General features: G+C 26.9%; 1 protein-coding gene across 1 annotated transcript; it reads left to right on the top strand.

The window, feature by feature from the left end:
- The first annotated feature begins 16,567 nt into the window (after window positions 1–16,567).
- On the top strand, window positions 16,568–17,200 carry LOC101492017 (agamous-like MADS-box protein AGL62). Its single transcript, XM_004507521.3, has one exon. The coding sequence runs from the start codon at window positions 16,568–16,570 to the stop codon at window positions 17,096–17,098; it is 531 nt and encodes a 176-aa protein (XP_004507578.1). The 3' UTR covers window positions 17,099–17,200.
- The last annotated feature ends 357 nt before the right edge of the window (window positions 17,201–17,557 follow it).

Here is a 17,557-nt window from a genome sequence, read left to right as displayed (position 1 = left end):
TAAGTCTTTTTTTTTTTTTTTTTCTTTTATTATTTATTCGATTTTCAGTTTAATTAATTGATTGATTTATTAATATTTTGTGACTCAGTTTATTAATTATTAATTATGATATTGTTAAGCTGACAAAGCTGTTCAATAGCATTATGCCATGTCATACTGACTTCGTTCTAATTGGCCAGTCATGTGATAGATAGACGCATGTTGTTATTATTATTATGATCAATTTATTTATTTATTATTAGCTTTTATGTTTCTTTAGAACCGTTTTTTTTATTTTTTATTTTTATGTTTGTAGCATTTATTATAGGTCTAGTCAAAGTTCCTAAAATAGTGAAAATATAAAGCCAACTTAGTTTGTTAAGTTGAGTCAAAAACTTAGTTTGTTAATTGATTCAAATAATTTAGTTTGTTAAGAAACTAAATAAATCCAGGTAAATGATATAATTTCTAATATCATTTAAAAATATTAAAATTAAGTTTTTTTTAAACAAAAAAGTTAAATTAAGTTAAATCCATATCTAATAAGTTTTGTTTAGAAACAACTTTTAGTAAAAAAAGTAACTTTTTTGTATGATTTTGTTTAACAAAAAGACAAAAGAGATATCCATCCATATGGTAAACTAATCTTGCAGATATATTTTAAAATGTAGATAAAAAATAGATTTATGTGATAAAATGATAAGTTATGGATAAATATTAGAATAAAGTTAATTTACTGTGATTATGTTTCTCGATTATATTTTTTAAAATATATTATTTTATGTATGGCATACAACTTTGTTTTTTTCTTTTTTTTTTTGTGAGAGTATTCCATATAAACAAGAGTGTTTAAAAAAAATAAACCGTATAACCATTTTTTTTAGTGAGATGATGATACATGAAGTTAAGAGTTACTACTAGATTAGATATGAGATTTAATTTTGTAAGTGCATTTTAAAGAGTAAGAGACTACATGAATATATTATATTAGGATGTGGATTTGAATCCATAATTTCTCAGTTTCTCTATATTTAATGTGAGTAAATTTTGACGTTAGAATTTGTAGAAAAAACGAGATTCAAACTTTTTTGTGAAAATAAATTAAGAAATGATTTTGTCCAAAAAGTTTTCACTTTTAAAATTTGTAGGCTCAATAATTTCCCTGCAAATTTTTAGAGGTAGCACAATTATTTGATTTAACATGCAGCTTACACTTATAGCATGTTTTTTTTATTAAAACAAAAATGAAAAATGCAAATAAAGAAATGAGACGTGAAAAGATATAAAATTGCTAATTGGAGTTTCAAATTTATAAAGAAATGATATTTCGTAAAATGTTTAGATTAATGGTATAGGTTGGAATGAAAAGGAATAAACTAATTAGTTTTTTTTTTTAAATTAATGTTATATCATTGCATGTCACTCTACTCTATTCCATCTTATATCATTTATCCAAAAAAAATTATCATTTTAAGTGTCGCCTTCTTTTTTATAATCGTAGTTTTTCCACAAAGATTCTCAACATTATTTAATTGGATATTTCCTAAGCTCTTCACTCTCGAAGACTTCCCTATCAACCGTAAGAGGCTTACAAAATGGTTCTTTTTTCTATTTTTATCTCTCAATCTTAACGACTTTCTCTTTCTACCAACTTGTGACTTATATTGATTTAATGATAAGTTGAGGGTGAAGTGTAACCAAACTCAACATCATATTGAGTTATATGTCTTCTTCCACGGAAAACCCCTTTTGTATTTATTATCTTATGCCACAAGTTATCGGTGATGTTTTGTAAAGCAAAACAACAAAGGTTAAATGACAACAAGTTGAAGTTCTGCAACATAACATGGATTGGAGGAGACACTCAAGCATCCTTCATTAAAATGTAGACAAAATCCAACAATGCTTATAAAGGGTAGATCAAATAGAATCAACCATATGATCATCATCCTTTAGGAAGAAGCAAACATGGGCTTAATCTCGGAGTAAGCTGAAAATTCATTATTCTAATGACAAAAATGTTTTCATCTTATATTATTTATAGATGATGTATTTGAAATCATTCTGAAATGAGATGATCCCCAAAGAAGTTTAAACTACAAGTAAAGTACCAAAACTCTTTTATGAAAGATCATGATCTAAACTCATCACTAGAAAAGTATGTATAACAAATGAGTTTAAATATTTCACTATCTGGTCAAACTCATGGACATCTCAAAACCTAAAATGAGTCGTTTTGGCAATCATGTCACTATAAGGTCTGAAGTCATTTCTCTGCATGCTCAAGGACAAGATTTTTTCCTCTGGTATAGAGCGTGCTTGACTCGTCATCAGAGACTCACATATACGAAATCAAAGCACTAAAACAAAGGACCGCATCTATTGATTCAGAAGAAAGATCAGAACCAAACTAACTTTGCTTCTGGTTAGAAGATAACCTGATAGAAAATTCTAACAAACTTTGTAAGACAAAAGTTAGGACAAATATGCTAGATCATTTATGTTTATCATCGGTTAGGTACTTTGCAATTTATTTCATTATTTTATGTGTACTTGTGTGTCTCACATGATACTGTCAATTGAGTGTTTGTATTTTCTTTTATGACTTATCTATGTGTTTGTGTAGTCTCTTCCTTTCATCTTTACGTCTTTTCTATCTTATTTTGTGATGTCCTTACCTCGGTCAGATCACCTGTGTTCTTTTTTTGAAAATGGTTATTTGGTTACTTTCGTTAACACCAAAGTTTTGATCTATGTGTTTTTTGTGCTTATTTAAACCTATCTTCTTTCTAGTGTTTTTTGAAATCATCTTTTTGTTAAAAACTTGTCTCCTAAACCAAATCTCTTTTTTCATCCAAGGCGTTTTAAACCTGAAATCATTATATCAGTGAGCTACAGTCAACAAGATGGAATATACAAAGAGATTCACAAAATGGATTTAAAGGTTCAAACTGTGGAACCCTTAGTTTGTTAATTAGTTCAAATAATTTAGTTTGTTAAGAAACTAACTAAATATCTAATATCATTTAAAAAGATTAAGTTAAGTTTTTTAACAAGTCAAATATTCATAGTAAGTCACATCAAACAAATCAAATATAATTAGAGAAAAGAGAAGACTAAACCATCTATTTTTGCTTACTTATGTTTGACAGGCCAAAAAGTAGGCTCTTGAATATGAAAACTTCGTCATCATTATATCCTATGAAAGTCCAAAGAAGGAAGACTCTTATTGAAGAAGATGTTAACAAATAGACTTAGTTTAGTTATGTATTAGGAATTGGTGATTCAAACTTAATATATAATATGAATTAATGGATCGGATTTAGATAACTTTAGAAAAACCTTAGGAGTTTATATTCCCTTTTAAGCCTTTTGTAATAAATATTGCAGTTGTAATATAATTTGTATTTGTTACAAGTGTAATATGAATTATGGATTTAATAAATATTTCTTTGTTTTTTCGTTTATTTCTGTTTCTCTTGTTTTCCTATGTTTTCTCTTAAAGAATCGTGTTCCATATTTAGAGGGAGTCCTCAAATATTGATTTATAATTTTTCTTTTAAGAAGATCAAATGAGTATTAAGTTAAACAATTTTTGAGTAATACATTCAGGGGGAGTCTTCTTTTAATTTTTTTGTGAAGGAAAATTATTCATTAATTGTATAGGTATTCGTCATCATAAAAAAAAAGGAGATTGTTAGTGCAAATGTGGTCTTAGCTACAATCCTCTAGTTAATATTTTGATGATAACAAAAAAACAAAAAAAAAACAATTATCCATTTATTATACTTGCTAAGTGTGCATATTAAGTTAGAAAACAAAAAGTTATATTAATAACTATTTATTTTAAGGTAGCATAAATTATGAGTAAGTTAGAGATAATAATCTAAATGTTTCTAACACAAATAATATTATCACCTAATAAACAAGTAATTATGTTAATTAATGGAGCAAGTCATAACAATATACATCTGACGAGTTAAATTCCGAGTCAAAGCGGTAAAAGATAAAAGGAATACAAGTCAATGTTTGTTTCTTTGAAGACAAATGTAAAGAGCGCTACAATGACTATATGTCTATGGCTAAAAACCATCTTGAGCTTGTGATTCAAATATCAAATGAAGAAATCCAAGAGTTTGCCACTATTAAGTGTGACAAGCATTTAATTAGTCTATCTTTGATAAGTGTGACAAACAGGTCTACCTATGATAAATATGAAAAATGTTTTATCGTCTACCTCTAATAACCGTGTCAAGCATCCGATCATCTAACTCTAATGGAAATTCAATGTTTTGATAGTCAACGTCCTAGAACATCAATGCTCGGATGGAAATCAACAATCTAAAAAGTCAACGTTATCATAAGAGATCAACACCTTAATAAGAAGTCAATGCTCTGATAAGAATTCTACTTTCCAACATCCTAAAACTCATTATAATGGACTTACTCTCTAATTGAAGAAGTGCATGATATCCTCTGAGATTTGTCTTCTTAATTGAAGATCCGCAGAATTCATTATAAAGATATATATGGATATATCATAAAGACTTATTTGCATTAAAAGCTTATTAAAGATCTCCAACGGTAACATTCTCAACGAATACTTCTTTTTAGTATTTAAGTAGAAACTAACTATCAATCGTGCAAGAAGAGGGAAAAATAAAAAGGCAATGAGTTAAGAAGAAATTGTGTAAGAAAGTCTAGAAAACATCAAAAGAATGAATGACAAGTTCTCTCAATAAAGAGTTACTAAAATTGATTTAAATCAGTCAAAGTATTTTCAAACACTTGAATTGATATAGGATTTGATATGTAACACCCTCTCAATGAAAATTAGAATCTTAGAAATAAACTTTGTGTCAATTCACACACAAACTTGAACTGGTATAAACCAAACTGATAGTGGCAACATTTCCTTCGTCCATAAAAGGTACCTAAATTTGTATAATAATACTTATGAACCTCAACGACAATCTTCCAGAAAGTTAAAGAAAGGTTCAAATAATGAAAGTTTGGAGAGGCTAGAGAAGAATACTCAAAACTTAAAGTGACAGGGTAAACAGTACTTGTATACTATTGTTGAAATAGTTGATTAAGTTATCGACTGTACTGAGACAATATCTCTTTGTAAGGGAATTGCTAGATGTAGCAATAGTATGTTGTGAACTAGTATAAAATTCTTTATTCCCTCTCTTTGTTACTAGTTCTTTATGATTAATCCTTATTTTTACTAAACATGTTAAATAAGACTAAGTTGAATGGTTTGATAAAAAAAATTGTAAAGCAATCAAAGTATTTTTTCAAAAAACAATTTAACCTCCTTTCTTGTATTTTCTAGCCACTTCACTCTAGCGAGAACACTTTATTCTTGGGAGAAACGAGAACAAATGGTAGTAACCATTATATTTTTATTTATTCAAACTAGTAGTCCAGATTATCTTTTCATTAAAAAGGTCGCGTGACATGTTTTCCCTTCCTTCACTGTGATCAATGTTAGCCGAATCTTTGATTCGCTCTTCCTTCTATCTCTATGATACTTCGAAAACACCTACTTGTGAAGTGTATAAACAGAAAATTTATCAAATATGGAGAGCCAATCTTTCTCGTGAAACTGTTTTTGATCCAACAACCTCTTTCCAATATGATCATTGTGCCCTAATTGTTCTGTGAATAATTAACGGGTTTGATTCAATTTGTTTTCCATGGTTAATGCAGTGAATTTTATGTGAAATATAAGCACATCATGTGAAATATAAGCACATCAATGACGCATATAAGACGCTTGAGAGAACGTCACAAAAGAATTGTGAGTCTAGGGCCTAATTTTACTTGAGAACTAAAGAAAACGTGTTTTTACTTGTTATCTATCTCTCTTACGTATTTTCTTAATAGATTTTATTTTTTATTTTTTATTACCATTATTAGTTTTTAGATTTTGTTTTTTTACTTAAATGAATTTGCTAAAGTTTGTGTCTTTTGATGTTGGTATATTTGTAGAAGAAGGGGGCTTTCGAAGTTCTATAATGGAAAGTCAAGGACTTTCACTTCATTAGCAAATGTGACGAGTTTGGAGAATCTTCAAAAGCCAGATAATCCTTATAACAAAATATTGAAGTTATGCAATAGCTAAAGTAGGGTCATCTAAATAACACAACTACCATTCCTAATCAAACTATTTTTATTGTTTGAATAAGATTATTTTGTATTTTTTGTTTAAATAGTATATGGACATGTGCCACACACATGATTTCGATTCTTTTTTTTTTTACAGAATATTTTGATCAACTTTTTTAACATAACAAATATATATTGAAATAAATTTAATATAAATTTGAGTCTATATAAATATCCAATATATTTGAGAAACAAAATTAAATCTATATTTATGAAAATTACTATAATACGAAGAAATAGTTTAAAAAAATATAAAATCAAATACAATTTTAATTTATAGTCATATATGGGTATTACAAAAATAAAATAATATTTTATTGCTAATTTATAGACATATATGAAAATAGCTTTATTCACACATTTATTATTGTAATTGTGATTCTCCATTGCAGATCTTGAACCAAAACATTGGGTAGCCAAATTTTGAAAATTTTAATAGATAAATAAAAAGTATAATATTGTATTATATATAAGAATTTTAAATTATAAATTTACAAAAATATATTGGAGAGAGAAGTAGTAAATCAAATTTTAGTTGACATTTTTAATAATTAAAAATTAGTTGGAATTTAAGTTGAAAATTTTATTTTATTTTATAATTATAGTAGTTGTTTTTGTAATTTTTTTATAAATTATTTCCTCTGATTTTTATTTAAAATAGACATCTAAATTATAATTTGGTCTACAAAAATTGATATATTTTGTTCAGAGTCGTCATAAAGATTTTGTAGGCTCCATTCTAATCTTAAAAATTTAGCATAATAAAATAACATGCAATTTTAATAATTAAAAAAATTAGTAAAATAAATTTTAGTCCATATACACATATCAATCTATGTGATTCATATACATATGCCAATTTATACGATGTCAGTTGGTTAGATTAATACATGTAATAAGAAAAGATACACTTATAATATGTTTATCTTCACATATTAGACTTAAACATACGTCTCGACAACAATAATCCAACAACACAACTCAACTCATAAAAATAATTAAACTCATAAAATATACGATTATAGAACTCAAAATTAAAACAACATACACCACAATATTTATATTAATTAGTATATCTATTAACATATGTCATATACACTTATATAATTTATTTTTCACAATCTTGCACAGTTAATAATTATTACTTTTTCAAATTTTTTTAATACATATATTTTTTTCTTATAAATTTTAACTACTTTCATATATTTAATCAAATTCATACGTAAAATTACATTATTTCTACATTTGGGAGATCACCACATGTAAAGAGAAATATTTATGGAATTACATGAGTAATTTTCAGAAATTGGATATTCTAAACATAAAAGTATAAACGTAAAATTTTGGATGGTTTTATTTAATAAATTATAATAAAATGTGTCAAACTAAAACCCCAACCTATAATTGCAAAAAGTATTTTTTTTTTAAATAAATAAACTTCAAAATTATACTCTTACATTTTTTTTTGAAATAACCCTTAATAATTAAATCAACACCAACGTGTTTAAACGTAACAAAATAAATATTTCATAGTAGACATTTTTATTCTAAAATGAAATTTACATCAAATATGTTTTAACACAAGAGTTTCAACATATTACAACTATTAATCAAAGGTTATTAGGTACTAACTACTCACTTTGTTTGCGTCTGACTGGCAATCCAAGTCACGGCTCCGCTACAAATTCGTTGTTATCCCGCTTTACTCGTCCCTTAAATCTTTCCATAATAATAGCAAGGATCACCAATCAGAAAATAACATATACACATATGATCGATTGCCTATCACAGACCATCACGACTCTATAATCAACAAACGATAAAAACAAGTCTATTTATGATAACTTCACCCCATAGTCCCATCACACTCACCATGTAATATGATATTCATAAAATTTGCAAAAATTGTTAATACTTTTCAATTTAAGTAATAAAACATGTTTATAAATCAACGTGTAAACAACTCAATCATATGTCCACGTATGAAAAAAGTAAACATACATCCACAAATGCAAGAAATGAAACATCATGTCATGTATGTCAAACAACTACGCATACACATTTAACAAATAACAAATAAAATTATAGAACCACATAAACATTATGCATAACCTAAGCATGTTATACTATAAAGTGGATTGTGCCTTTTCCCCACGGATCTTCCATAGTTCAAACTAACTTATGCTATTTAATAATTTCCACGGATCTTCCATAAATATGATGCATGTTCATGAAACATCAAGACTTTCTAAAAAAACATTTTTTGATAAAATACTTATTACTTGAGTCCTCAAAATTTATTTATTCCAAATTTACCTTTTAGGTATTATATGTCCAAATTATGTTGGTACCAAAGATGAGTTTATTTTATGACCTCATTATAAGGGTAGAAAATTTTACAAGTATAGTTTAAAAGTTTCTAAGTTCCAAAATTTTCAACATGTAAATCATAACTTGGCGATTTTTGTTAAAATATCATATGATGTCTTATTTGCCAAACCCGCACTCCAATTAAAGCTTAGTATATTTAGTTTCTGAAAATAATTTTTTGAGCATTTAGTTAGCCATCAAAAACAGTTTTCATATTGAAGCCTCAAGTGTTAGAAACTTATATATATTAAGTTGTGGGTTATTTTAAACTGCCAACAAATAAATAAATATCACAAAATTTATGTTTAGAATATAGAGAATTAAGTCTAGTTTCATTTTCAAAAATCACTTAAAAAGGATTAGTTGATTGCAAGTTATGACCAAAATAATGACCCAAGTCACCTAATGACATGTTTACTCAACAATATTTCCAGTAAATGTTACCATAGATTTTATTAAAAATAACTAGGAAATAATAGGTTTTAGAACTTGAATAAATATGAAATTGTTTCTGAAACTCCCTAACAAGTAGGAGTGGGAAGAGGTCAGGCCAGGCCAGACTTTGAAAGGCCTGAGCCTGGCCTACGATGAATCTTTGAGGCCTAAGCCTGGCCTACGGCCTATGATAGGCTTTTTTTTCGGCCTGAGTCTGGCCTACGGCCTATCATGGCCTGACCTGTAAGCCTATTTAAAAGCCTTATTCACATTAAAAATAATTTTTCTAACAAAATAATTTAAAAAAAAATATGAAACAAACACCCTTTAAACCCTAAAAAATGATTTTTGGTTTAAAAGAATAAATTTTTTATTAAAACAAACGCACCCATTATTATCTCTCAAACAAATGGTCTCAAACAAACTCAGATTATTACCTCTCAATCAAATCCTCTCGTGCAACATCATATTTAGTAATAATATATATATATATAAAGGTAACAAATAAACAATTATCTATAGCTACATGATGCTCTACACATATCGATTTATATGATTCTCCATATACCAATACTAATGTGTATATGTATATATATATATATATATATATATATATTAAATAAAAAAATAATTTTTCTAACAAAATAATTTTTTAAAAATATGAAACAAATACCTTTTAAACCCTAAAAAATAGTTTTTGGTTTAAAAGAATAAATTTTTTATTGAAACAAACACACCTATTATTATCTCTCAAACAACTCAGAATATTACCTCTAAACAAATCCTCTCAAACAACTCGGAATATTACCTCTCAAACAAACTCATATTCAGTAATAATAAAAAATTAGGGTTTCTAAATTTATATACTAATAATATATATATAAAGATAACAAATAAATAGTATTGGTTTTTATAAAATATAAAGTAACAAATAAATAATATCGGTTTTTATAAAAAATATGTTGTTTTCATACATGTTTGTTGGAGTGAGTGCAATGGAAATTAGAAGAAAAAAAAATAGAGAATGTATGTAAAATATATATAGGCCGGTCTGTCAGGCCTAATAGGCTTTTTTACAAGCCTGAACCTGACCTATTTACATAAATAGGCTTTAAAAACAGCCTGAGTCTGACATTTTTATTAAACAGGCCAGACCAAGCCAAACCATAAGTAGGCCAGGCCATAGGCCCCTGTCGGACGGCCTAGCCTATTCCCATCCCTACTGACAAGTATAAGCATTTTGCAAGAAACCTCATCTTCAAATTCGAAGTCGTTATTTTTATAAAATTCTATCATCAAGCTGAGTTAAAACATAATTTTCATATATCAGAAACTCTATTTTAGTATTTTAAAATTTAAAAACTAAAAAATTTATTTGGATTATTTGTTTCTAAGAACTATTTTGTAAAACTATTTTTAATATTATACTTTTTAAAACTAAAAAACCAAAACAGATAAATGGTAATATATTTTTCATTTTTCAGTTTTTTTAACTCTCTAGTCAAAAATTGTTTTAAAAATTGAAGTTGTCAAACAAATTTTTGTTTAAATTTTCTTTTCAAAAATAATTTTCTAAAATTTATTTATAAAATAGTTTTCAAAAACTAAAAGTAAAATACAATCAAACAAACCCTACCCTAAATGTCACTAAAAATTTATTTTCCCCGAAAACTCTACTTTACCAAGCTGTAAGAAATTATACACTCAAGTTTCTAAAACTGTTTTTCGCCAGAACCAACTAACATGTTGAGAAACACTAGAAAAATTATTTTTCCAAAATGGTTCCTAACCAACAATTTTTAAAATTAGTGCATTGTTACTCCTTTACCTCGAAAATTTCTAGAATTACTTTCACACTCAAACATTAAAAAAGTTCACACTAAACCAAAATCAAAATCAAAATAGAATTGCACCAAAATTAGTTACGCATGTATTTATCACCACAAAAACATATAGCAATATCATCAAACACTGACTACAACATTGTTCCACATATCAATTTTTAAATATCACCCTCCTTGTATTTATTACTGCAAAATTATTAATAATTTATTTATAATCAAGAATCTTTAAAAAATAATTTTCAATTGAAATTAAGGCTAGACTATTTGATCTATTTTGTGAAATTGTAGATCGTAAATAAGATTTTAACAATTTCAATTTTAAAAAATTTATCTCAACATATGCAACAATTACTAAGATTGTTAATATTATTCTATATATATCATGCATTAGGAAAACAACGAAATGTTGTAAGTTAAATCAATATCATAAAACTTAATTTTGAATCAATTGGTAAAACCTTTTTTATAACTTTCAAATAAGTTTCAAGTTTTCATCAATGAATGACCTACATCTTTCAGTACTAAAACAAAAATCTAATTTGTTTTCCTCACATGTGCTATGTTGCTCAAATCTTCTATTCAATGAACCAATTGGTTGATCTACAATATATAAAAAATAATGAATCTTAAAAGACTCTTTATCAGACTTGAGGTTTCATTATGCCTATTCAGAAGAATTTTCGACTAAAAGTAATTAACAAAATTATCTATTGTCTATAAATGATGGTGCTTTTGTGCTTTTATTTTTCTTTAGGCTTTTCTTTTAAGAATGTCTAAAATTTGGGTTTGAAATTTATAGTGAATAAAAAAGAGTAGAAGTCAAATTTAGATGGAAACATGAAAAAATAATATATTACCAGATAATTAAATAATTTTTTTTATTAAATACATTAGTCTAAAAATAGAGTTAGTTAAGTATATACATATATATATTGCAAAAATATATTTTTGTGCCCCTAAAAATTTGATATTCTGCCCAACTGCACTCCTAAAACATCCTCAAGACTCTCCCTCGAGAAAGAAGGAGGACATTTTTTGTGGTAACATAAGTGTTAGGTATTGGACTCCCTTCATATGTGGAGAAAGGTCCAACTACTGTAACTCATGTGTCTCACTTATTTTAGTGGAGAGAGATCTTATTAGGATTGAGAAAAATAGACTATTTTGAAAGAAAGTAGAGTAAAGAGAAGAGTAACCTTATTCTTGATTTTGTCAAACCAGTCACAGAAAAATATTAATTGCACATTCGTTAACCGTTGGATCATGATGATTTTAGGACAATGGGTTCACAACATTTAGTTATTCGTTTTCAACAATCGGATCGCCGAAACGACGCCTGGAGAGGGAGGAATTATGCTCACACAACAACATGTTTTTTGGGTGTTTTTCTTCTTCTCGCTTTTTGTTTGTAAGCTTTAGTGCTTTTTTATTTTGACTGGTTGTAGGAACAAATTGTGTATCATTTTGAGACTCTCTTGTACCTTTATTTGATTATAGTTGAGGTATTTCTTTGGCCTGGACGTCCCGTTGTTTTTACCCTTACATTGAAGGGTTTTCTACGTTAAAATATATGTGTTCTCTACGCTTTTTTATTTGATTAATTTGTTGTTGCTCCTCAAGGGTTCTTGCAAGTTGGGGGAACTTTATATCTGCTGCGTATTACTTGTTATCGTATTTATGTGTTTATTCCCCATCAGAGTGACATCAGTGCTCTGGGTTAAAAAGTTATTTGACTTGCTTGAAGGATGAAGACAAATATGAATATAAAGATGGTGTGCTTGAATGGTACTAATTACCATTTATGGACGGGCAAGACGAAAGATTTGTTATTTGTGAAGAAAATGTATTTTCTTATTTTTAGTTCTAAAAAGCCGGATGATAAATCTACGGAAGAATGAGATTTTGAACATCAACATGTATGTGGTTTTGTTAAGCAATATGTAGAAGACAATGTTTATAATCATATTACTAATGAGACAAATACAAAAAATATGTGGGAGAAGATATAAACTTTGTTTGCCTCTAAATCAGGGAATCATAAATTATTTTTACTAAATAGTTTCATAAGTTTGAAGTATAAGGAGATAACGTCTATTTTGGACCACTTGAGTGAATTTCAGGGACTCCTTGATCAGATGTTAGAAATGGACATCAAGTTTGATGATGAGCTCTTGGGATTATTTCTAATGTTATCTTTTCCAGAGTATTAGGTGACATTTCAGGTTCTATAATGAGTTCAGCTCCTAACGGTGTTGTTTCTTTGAAACGGCTAAGGTGGTGTTTTGAATGAGGAGATGAGAAGGAAGGCACATGGTTCTTCATCTCAATATGAAGTTCTTGTCACTAAAAGTAGAGGGATAAGTCAGAAAAAAGAACCGAATGGTAGTAGAGAAAATAGCAGAAGCAAGTCCAAGTCTAGATAAAAAAATATAGTGTCATTATTGTCATAAAATAGGGCATATACAGAAGCATTTTTTATGTGGAAAAAGGAGAATAAAGGCAAGAAGGGTAAGAAGAAATATATGGGTTGTCATGATGATAGTGATGATGACCTTGTTACCATTGCAACTAGTGATCTTGTTATTCTTTGTGACTATGAATCAATTAATCATGTGGATAATTAATAAATAAAGCCCACTACAAGTTTATTTGGAAATACACAAAATTTGCTTTATAATTTTTTTTCAATCGTTCAATTTTTTTATAATATATTCTTTTTTTATTTTATTTTTTTATTTTAATAATCCTACGCTAGCCTTTTTATTAAGCGTATAAATATTTTAGGACTACCTATTTCAAGGAGGTCACTCATTGTATTTAATATCGTGGTTTGACCGTCTCAAAAGCAAAAAAAGGAAATCGAGGTTTGAATGTTAATACGTTGTTTCTCTATTATGTATTGTCATATAAGTTTTTTCTTTAAATAATTATTATTTGAAGACAATACTTATTATATTATCTGTATTGATAAAATATTGAATCACAAATATATTTTGCTAAACGAATTGTAAATTTTAATTATAAGTTTTAATTAATATATGTAATTGTAAATTTAAAAAGGTTAAGTTTGTATTTAATTAGTTAATTTCAAAGTAAATTATTGTCCAAAAAAAAGTTAAATCTATCTTAAAATTGTTATGTTATTTGGTTTGAAAAACTTATCTAAGGAGGCTTTGATATTTTGATTCAAAATAGAAGTTTTGAGTAGCATTGGAGGTTTTTCCGATCCCAACATAAACAAATACACTAAATCCACAAAAGTACAAGATCAATTCAACAAGAAATTTCAGGAGAAAAAATAGTAATTAAATTTTGTTTCATAATCTAAAATATTTCTCACTAAATAAAACCCAACTCTCAAATTTTTGATTTACATACAATTAAAAATATTTGTTGATAAAACAAATTGACTTAAATTATAACTATCTAAAAAAGAAAAAAAAAACTACAATATAAAAATTTAGGTAATAATTAAGATTGATACTTATTTGATTAGAATCTTAGATAGAGCAAAATTGTAGAATCTAATGGGTTTATTTCAAAGAGATTCTTGTCCAAAACAAAAAGTTAAAGAAGATCAGGTTGAGAATGAAAATGACACCAACCAGCAAAAGATCAGGTTTTATTTATTTATTTATTTATTTATTTTTTTTTTTAAAAAGTAAACTCTGTATTCTATGCAACGTTGATGGAGCCATTATTATGTTTTCCCTTACTAATAAACTATTTTATTTTGGTGAACCAAACAATGACACTATCATCAATAGCTACATCAAAGTAATTTTATAGTTTGAGACTTCAAAATCAATAGAAAAATCTATTTCTTATGAAGAAGATACTACATAATACGAAGCAATAAAAAAGTTCAAGTTTGAAAAATAGAAACTTAAAGAATTTGATATTTTGACTAAGGTTTGGAAAACAGGGACGATAGAATGACCCGATTGATAAGAAGAGTATTGATCAACTTGAACAATTTATGGCATCTATTTATGAGTCAAAAGAAAATTAATTGATAGGACTGATGAACTTGTCATGGTGCTTCCTGTGTTAGTGTAGAATGTACTTTTACTACAACAGATTGATTTTTCTTTTTCTATATAGTTTCTCTATTTTTTTTATTAGTGTTTTTATTTTGTGTGCACTTAACACGCTAGAATAGACATTTTGTTTTATTGTATATATATGTTTTTTTTATGGTATGTTTTTTCATTGTATGATTTATATATTATTGTGTGTTATTTCGAGCAATTTTTAAGTTTGTTTATATTAAGAATGAAAACTATTTTATTTTACTCATTTGAATGGATCATGCCTCCAAAGAGGGGTGAAAATATATTAGATTGTTCCTAAGAGTTTATGACATGATCTACTTAAAGTCTCATATGATGATATGTTTAATAAAAATGTTAAAACTCGTATTTTTTTTAAAGCGTATTAATTTAAATAGGTCAGACTTGTAATAAAATTTCCGGTAGACAGATTTTTAACCTAAAACTTAAAAAAAGAAAATCGGTAAACACTTTTTTAACATTCTATATCGAAAATCTTATAAAATATTTTATGGTAATTTTCGAAAATCTTTTATGTACCGAAAAATTTGAATTATTTAGTAATTGGTAAAATAGTATAAAAAATCGAGAGTATATTTTTAAAAATTTGTAGAGATATAAATACAAATGTAAGGGTATAGAGTAAAATTTTCCAAGCTAAATTACATGAGGATTCTTCTTTGTTTTGAGTGAATTCAAAATCATTCCAAAAGCCATAAAGTGATTAAGGCAGTCCAAGTTCATGTCAATAGAACCACCAATCCAAAATAAAATATGATTCCAAATTTGTGTTGCAAAATGACAGTGCAGAAAACACAAGAATTAGCAAAAGGACAAAAAATGATACCTCTAACAATAATATCCAGTCGAAAATGCATATTTTAGAGGAGAGTGCATTACTCCATAAAGAGTATAACGCCAATATCAAATTCTGATCAGAGAGGATAAAGGTGAGCATTTTGTGTCTTGATTGAGCTTATTGTTCTTGAGTATGAATTTTGTATCTATATTTATGTAATTCTCTTGTGGGCATTAATACGTTGTTGCTCTATTATGATTTGTAATATAAGTTTTTTTTAAAATAATTTTTATTTTAAGACAATACTTATTATATTATCTGTATTGATTAAACATTGAATCACAAATATATTTTGCTAAACAAATTGCAAATTTTAATTAATATATGTAATTGTAAATTTAAAAAGGTGAATTTTGTATTTAATTAGTTGATTTCAAAAGATTCTTACCCAAAATAAAAAGTTAAATCTATTTTAAAATTGTCATGTTATATGGTTTGAAAAACTTATCTAACGTGGCCGTAAATATTTTGATTCAAAATAAAAGTTTGAGTTGTATTGGAGATTTTTCCTATAATTTCAGGAGAAAAAATAGCAATTAAATTTTGTTTCATAATCTAAAATATTTCTCACTTTTTAAAACTCAAATCTCAAATTTTCAATTTACATACAATTAAAAAAATTCGTTGATAAAAAAAAATTGACTTAAATTATAACCATCTAAAAAAGGAAAAAATCTAGAATATAAAAATTTAGGTAATAATTAAGATTAATACTTATTTGATTAGAATCTTATATAGTGCGAAATTGTAGGAACTTATGTCATACAGAGTAAGACAAACACTTTCCACTATAAATAAGCCTAATACAAGTTTATTTGGAAATACACAAAATTTGCTCTGTAATTTTTTTGACAATGGATATTTTTAAACAAAAGAAGAAAAACACAGGGCGGAAGAAGATTGAGATCAAGAAGCTTGAGAAGAACACAAACAAGCAAGTGACATTCTCAAAAAGAAGATCAGGTTTATTCAAAAAAACAAGCGAACTTTGTGTTTTATGCAATGTTGATGCAGCTATCGTTGTGTTTTCCCCTGCTGATAAACTATTTTGCTTTGGTCAACCAAACACTGACGCTATTATCAATAGCTACATCAATGGAACAACCGAGTTTGAGACTTCAAAGTCAATAGGAAAATCTATTTCTTATGAAGAACATAATACAGAATATGAGAAAGCAATACAAAATTTGGAGTTTGAAAAGAAGAAGCTTGAAGAATATGAGAATTTAACCAAGGTTTGGAATTCAGGCGAATGGTGGAATGACCCAATTGATGAGATGAGTATTGATCAGCTTGAACAATTTATGGCCTCTATTTATGAGTTAAGGAGGAAGCTAGTTGATAGAGCTCATGAAGTTGTCATGATGCTCCCCATGTTAGTGTAGAATGTTTGTATTTTTGCTATGACAGAGTTTTTATTTTCTCTGTATTTTCGCACTTTTTTTTGGGATGTTTTCTCATAGTATAATTTATATATTATTGTGTTATTTCGAACAATTATTAACCAATCGATGATGCTTCCAAATTAAGGGTGAAAATATGTTAGGTTGTCCGTAAGCATTCATGGATGTTAAGTTGTGTGTAAGGGTATGTTTAATAAAAATATTAAGCTCATGCTTTTTTTTTTAAGTCTGTTAATCTAAATAGGTCAGACTCAGACTTGGAAACAAAGTTTATTAGGTTATAGGCCAACATATATATATATATATATATATATATATATATATATATATATATATTTATCAACATTATTATTTGTTAGTAATTTAATATTTATTGAGTAAAAAAATAATAATTTTATTAACTTTTTTATATATAAAAAATCTAGTTTAGCCTATTTAAAA

This window comes from Cicer arietinum, chromosome 6 (assembly GCF_000331145.2).
Source record: "Cicer arietinum cultivar CDC Frontier isolate Library 1 chromosome 6, Cicar.CDCFrontier_v2.0, whole genome shotgun sequence".
In the NCBI taxonomy this organism is placed as follows: domain Eukaryota; kingdom Viridiplantae; phylum Streptophyta; class Magnoliopsida; order Fabales; family Fabaceae; genus Cicer; species Cicer arietinum.
This window is presented reverse-complemented; position numbering and strand designations above follow the sequence as displayed.